This window comes from Magnolia sinica, chromosome 9 (assembly GCF_029962835.1).
Source record: "Magnolia sinica isolate HGM2019 chromosome 9, MsV1, whole genome shotgun sequence".
Taxonomy (NCBI): Eukaryota; Viridiplantae; Streptophyta; class Magnoliopsida; order Magnoliales; family Magnoliaceae; genus Magnolia; species Magnolia sinica.
Window position 1 is genome coordinate 2,801,533 of NC_080581.1, and position 6,401 is coordinate 2,807,933.

The 6,401-nt window shown below is 38.7% G+C and overlaps 1 protein-coding gene across 1 annotated transcript; it reads right to left on the reverse strand.

Annotated features, from left to right (window-relative positions):
- Window positions 1-1,285: 1,285 nt before the first annotated feature.
- On the reverse strand, window positions 1,286-6,166 carry LOC131256663 (transcription factor bHLH35-like). The gene is made up of 5 exons (XM_058257630.1): window positions 6,008-6,166; window positions 5,328-5,490; window positions 4,840-5,079; window positions 3,783-3,953; window positions 1,286-1,914 (listed from the first exon to the last, which is right to left on the reverse strand). Exons 1-5 carry the CDS (start codon window positions 6,076-6,078, stop codon window positions 1,825-1,827), a joined length of 735 nt encoding a protein of 244 aa, XP_058113613.1. The 5' UTR covers window positions 6,079-6,166; the 3' UTR covers window positions 1,286-1,824.
- Window positions 6,167-6,401: the final 235 nt, after the last annotated feature.

Sequence of the window (6,401 nt, forward strand, 5' to 3'; positions counted from 1 at the left end):
CAAATCCTACGTGGACGCTCCAGGACACTGTTCTGGTTGGATGGGACGTTACAGCTACCCTAACAACCGAATGTGATTAAAATATAAAAAGTCATAAGTGGTCCAAAAAAGAATAAGTTTAGCTGGCTACTGTCATGGGACACGTGTTACATTTAATGTATCTCACTGACATGATATAGTCACCTATTCACCGTTTTGGTCTCATGACCGAAAAATGGTCGCAACAAGTGACAGATTTGACAAATCACCATGGCATCACATAAAAGAAGTCTTCATGGGTGAAATTGCTTAAGAAGTAAAGTAAGAACAACATCAAGTTGGCCAAGTTTTATGTCACCTTACACACGTTAGCTTAGAGAATGAGATTGGTCCAACATAACACAATCTACAACGCAACATTATCGATCTTATCTTAGTTTATTGTAGCTTAGAAATAATGTAATCTAACCCATCCACGTTGCTATGTTGAACTAACTTTAGCCTAAGAGTAATATAATCTCCTTTGTCTACGCTAATATATTGACCGGCCTAACTTAATAGTGTAATTCTCCTCCATCTACATTGAGCATTGGATCACAACGATAGCAATTTTTTTTTTCTTTCCAATATTGTAATCCATTTCTTTTATATTCAAGTCATTGTATCAAAGAAGACTTAGTTCTAAGATCTCACCATATACATTAGATTCCTGAGGATTATTTTTGTAAGTTTTATTTTTCATTTTTACCAATACAATTCAGTTCCCTCTAATGTTAACATTGTACTAATGAACTGATTAGAAGGATGAATCCCACCTTTCACAAATCTTTTGGTTTCATTTATAAATACTTAAGTATACAGCCAAATTGCTTAAACTCACGGTCTCACCATCTATCTCAACACTTGAAATCATAGCGATTTTGATTGATACATGTTGGACTTTGACATGTCCAACACCATACAGATTTATCAACAACCAAATTTCAAGCCAAACACATCCATATCAACATAACATCTAACCTTTAGACATCTTATGTTAGCCACACCACATGAATTTAGAGCTTTTAAAAATGATTTACAGTATTTCCCCTGGCATGGCCCACGTAACTTTTAAACGGAATTATTTGCGGGATGTACTATGAAAATGGTACAGCACACCTGATTCACGGTTTGGATTCTAGAAAAAGCTCGGTGGACCCTACAGAGGCTCGAACGTATGTGAACCCCACGTACGATTGGAATGATGACATCATTCCCATTATAAAATTTCATATAAAAACATAGAAAATGTAAAAAATAAAAATAAAAATAAAAATCCAATGCCAGGCCGCGTGAATTAATTAAGAATGCTCGAGTATATATAAGTGGACCACAGCAACAACACAAGTCACGAGAGCCGTTCATCTACATGATTATTTCAAGCTAAATAATAGAAAACAGAGGCTCCTCGTAACAAGTTAGTAGACAAATACGAGCATCCATACACTCGATGAAGAGAAACTCTAGGGTCCTGATGCGTCTACTGGGGACAAACATAGCCCGTGGCTCAGCCATCCAGACCGTTGATCTGATTGGCCCATGGACGGTTGTTGAGACCATAGTGCCCAATTATATCTTTTGTTTGAAGGGTCATTGTATTTCTGTCGGCCATTATTTGCAAACCCTGGTCAAAGGGTTAAGATTTTCAAACCGGCAGATTTTTTAATCATGCCTAATCTGAGATGGTTCCATTCAGATGAACGGTCCGGATCACGAATCCACTGGCCACACTTGTACGTACAGACGCACTAGGACATTTATTCAATTTCTAATGCATCATGACCGTCCATTCCTCTCGTTCTTCAGCTAAAAGCGCATAGAGCTTTTTGGTGCGTCCAGATCTGCTAAAGCGGTTTCAATCTTCGCTTTCAACTGAGCTTTCTCTCCTTCGTCAGCCTGAAAAAAGGAAAACAACTCTCGCAAGTCAGCAACGCTTGGATGGACCATGATTAAGCAATCAAGACCATTGTTCTGTTGTGGCCCACCATGAAAGGACCATTTTTAAAAAATATCCAATATTGAGAAATGATAACCGCAAATCTTTCAGCCATTATCTAACTGAATCTGGGCCGTTGCTGTCTCTTTTTTTCTTTACCGTAAAGGCTGAAAAGTGAGGTTGCAATAGACTAATAAAGATATACAGGTCGTGGTCTACCAGACTAGGACGCAACTGATCAACGGCCTCGATGACGGAAGCATGGGCCCCAAATCCCACTAGTTGGAATCTAGAGACCGTGTATACCATCAAAGCATCGGATCGCGGATCCCATTATTGCCCGAGTTCGATTTTCCTCTGTCGCGACTGAGAATTCACCGTGTGTCGCCGCACACTGGGGCACACATGTGGGTTTTCTGAAGATCGGGACGGTCCATGTTTTATAATATATTCTATTCAATCCATAATAATAATACTATTATAAATGGTTGATTTTTGTTATCACTACTTGTAGATGATTTTAGAACAATTAAAAGAAAGTTTTCAATGGCTCACATTCAACTCTAAAAATAAAAGTTTAAGATTAACAAAGAGGCGTAGTTATTGGATATATTGGTGATGAAGATATTGTGACGGTTCAAATCAATGGACTATCTCAGCACGTGGGCCCCAGTGCCTGGTGCCACAAGCTGTATTGTTAGGCGCGACGGAGACAAAAACCTACTCCAACTCGTCGTAGGATGCTCCCAGATTCCATCCGAGAAGCGCGGATTGGCCGAGGCCCTGACAGTGGGGCCCACATAAATGTATATATATATTTTTTTTTGTATATCTACGCCGTCCATCCGTTTTTACACCTCATTTTAGATTTTAGGTCAAAAAACGAGGCAGATCCAAATCTCAGGTGGACCAGAAAACAAGTATTGAATTCGCACCATTGAAAGCTTCTTGGAAGTCAAAAAGGTTTTGGAGCAAGATGGTGTTTGTGTTTTCCCTTCATCCAGATCTCTATAATCTAATCAACAGATTGGATGGGGAATAAACATTACAGTAGGCCTAGGAAGTTTTTAATGGTGTGCGTTCAATCAATACTGTTTTCCTGTTGTCTGGTCCACCTGATATTTGGATCTTCCTAGTTTTCGCAACATATTATAAAATGAGGTAAAAAAACGGATGGACGGTGTGGATATACAACAAATACATCTATATGGGCCCCACGGTGACGGCCTCACCCACTAAGCTGTTACCCCTTCGGCCCATCGGCCCCTTCCTCACCTAATCCCCGTCCCTCTCTGAGAAGAGAGGTAGCCTACTCGCGGAATCTACTCGCGACCAAAAATTAGGATGGGTCTCCTCATCTGGTGGGGGCCACATCTGTATTTAAATAACTGATGACAGTTGTGGCCCACTTGACTAATTGCTCCATGGTTGTACACGTGTCACCCCCGGCGCTTGTGCCCGCGAGTAGGATTCGCCTCGTAACTTCTCTAGAAAGGAAGGGAGGGGAGCGAGTACAATGGTCTTTTGGATTCTATAAAGTTAGCTCACCACCATCTTAGAATTGTGGTTACTCGTCCATCCTGAACGTGGCATGGATTTAGCACAATCCAGACCATCCATATCGATTCTGTATATCCATACAATACACCAATATATTTGTGTCATCATCTAATTTACTTTAAACCCGTCAATTTAATTGCCACTAATTACGGACGGTTAAGATTGCTCTATCAGTATGATCTTTAGGATCCGTTCCATCGAAAGTGTTCCCCAAAATTTGGATGGTCTAGATGGTCTACAGAGAATCATGTTTCCTGAAAAATCTTACCTCCACGAAAATGGTCTTTAAAAGCCTGCCAGAGAAGGCAGTGATGTTTGCTGTGATGATTTTTAGCTTCAGAGATTCAAAAACCTCACAAAGCTTCACCATTGTATCTGTCTTCTTATTGCATGTAATGCTTATAACTGAGGTCCTCTCTCCCACTTCAGAAACCCTAAGCTGCAAACCATACAACACAATTCAATACAGTCCAATCAGATGTTTGATATAATATTCTTATTGCAATTTCTCAGTTATGCTCCATCCAAAGTTGGGTCAGCCGTTTGGATGGTCTGGATCGCTTTACAACTATCTCATGTGTACTTTTGAACCATCCAAGTAGTTGGACCATCAACCAACAGTCCAACTAGCACATAACAGCCAACGTGGCATTTATGCATCACATCCAACCCGTCCAAAAGGTTCGTCTGACCATGAAGATCGTGTAATAGACAGATCAGGCCGACCCAGCCATCACTTGACCCACACTAGCACTTTTTATGATATCAGTGTCTTTCATTTTTTTTTCTATGAGGTAGATCGCAATGATTATTGCATGGTGTTCTACATGATTATGCCAACCTCTTGGAACGTTTAGATTTTGTACATGCTTGAAAACCTAACAGTACTTATAGATAGTTGGATCATAGCTTACGATACAACTCGTTGCACCTGAGAACTCGATTAGTATATTTTCTCAGGGCAAGTGAGCGTAAGTGGATTAGGTTACACCCTACTTTAAAACTTGATAATAGCAATGACACTCTGGGAGAGTATGGCCATTCACACGTGTACAATAAAACCACAGTATATGTTGTCTATATATGCGTCAATCCAAACCGTCCAAATCATAGACCATGATGTAGATGGACCATATCATCGAAATCGCATTGATCAGACAATCTTAGCCATTAAAAAAATGGGCATTTGTTCCTCACATATGAACTAGCATTGATGTTCACTCCAATGTGACCGTTAGAATCATTTTTTAAAGTTGTTTTTAAAAATAAAAATAAAAAATGAGAAGAAGGGAAGAAAAAGAAAGACATGAACAAGTAATACTTACTTCCAAAACCTCAATGGTAGGCACTCGCGATCCTCCAACGATACCCTGCTCGCGGCATTGATCCATTTTCTTCTTCTTCAATCTTGAAAGGGACGTAATATCTCGGTCCACATCACAATTGGGCATTTTTTTATGCTTGCAATTCTCGAGTTCGGTGATCTCGGCCTGAATCTTTCTCTCTTGCTCATGAAGCTCTTGAATATAATCGATTGCGTCTTTAATTATCGATGCCTTGTCCATCTAAATTTCGAATTTAATAATTAATTAAGTGATTGCGTAATAATACATCGAGACGGAATCAATAAGGTCCAAACAAGTTCATTTTTAAATTTCATTTCGTAAACGAAAGGAAAGAAATACAATAAAAGAATAAAATCCTATGACCCACTAGTATTAATAATCAGATATCTCGATATCCACCTCACACATAAAGTTATTGAGCCAATTCAAGATTATTATTTTTTATATAAAATTGATTATTTATCTACCTTAGTGATGTTGGGGACCACCGCTCGAAGTGAAAAGAGCCTTTCATTGAGCTTCTTCCTCCTATTTCTCTCCGACATAATGTTTTTAGCCGATGTCGAAGATGCCACTCCATCGGGAGAACTTGAATCATAGTACCCTGATATCGCTTCATCCCATCCCCAACTACAAAACATAAGAAGCCATTATTGAAGCCCCGATACGGCGAAATTCTACATTAAAACTAATTATTCATACATGATTCTCATGGGTTTTTTCTTTTCCTTCTTTTACTTATAAAAACATGAAAAAAGTGAAGGAATTGAAAATAATATATTGAGAAATTAAGAAAATAATGGTAAATAATAACATGTAATTGGTTAAATATAAAGGTAGATGAAACGATAGACAAGTAAATTTAAAAAATTTATTAAGGGTGTATTTGGTTGTAAAAAAATTATGAAATTTCAAGATAATCAGCCTAATTTGATTCAGAATTTCAGGATATTTCATGAAATTTGGTGCAACAAAATGCACTTTAAAATTAAAATTTTTTTTTTATGGAATATGGAGCGTACAGTTGTCAATAAAGGGTCCTTGTGATTTGGGACGGACCATATTCCACCTTGAAAAAAAAGAAAAAAAAAAAAGAAAAAGGAAAGAGAATTAAAAGATTATGTGGGTGTTTTTGTAACGGTATTACCTGTCAAATTCTTCGTTTTGTAGGAACATCTTAGTTTCCCAATAGGAGTTGTATTCATCGATGTTCTCCATATCCTCTTCTCAGTTGTTGTTGGAGACTCAGGAGTATATTCCCTTCTCAGTTGTTGTTGGAGACTCAGGAGTGCTTTCTTCCAGCAGGAGATTTATAGGGGTTAGTGAGAGATAAAAAAAAAGCGCCTCTGACACGTGGAGCTTGGTATTGGCGTTTGTTCGAGGAAAGATCAGATGATTTTTATGAACGGCCTAGATTCTGGAAGACCGCGTGTGACCCAATGACAACGACTTCTGTCTGACTATAATAATTAAAACGTACCCAAGAAAGGACGCGGCCCTGCATACTCAGCCTGCCGTCTGTGCTATTAGTATTTGGACCC

What these genes read in the sequence shown, in the direction of transcription:
- LOC131256663 (XM_058257630.1), bottom strand. Translation starts at nt 6,078, where the DNA reads ATGGAGAACATCGATGAATACAACTCCTATTGGGAAACTAAGATGTTC. An exon ending in CAAAACGAAGAATTTGACAG is followed by an intron (nt 5,491 to 6,007) that starts GTAATACCGTTA and finishes TATGTTTTGTAG; the next exon opens with TTGGGGATGGGATGAAGCGA. An exon ending in CTACCATTGAGGTTTTGGAA is followed by an intron (nt 3,954 to 4,839) that starts GTAAGTATTACT and finishes TATGGTTTGCAG; the next exon opens with CTTAGGGTTTCTGAAGTGGG.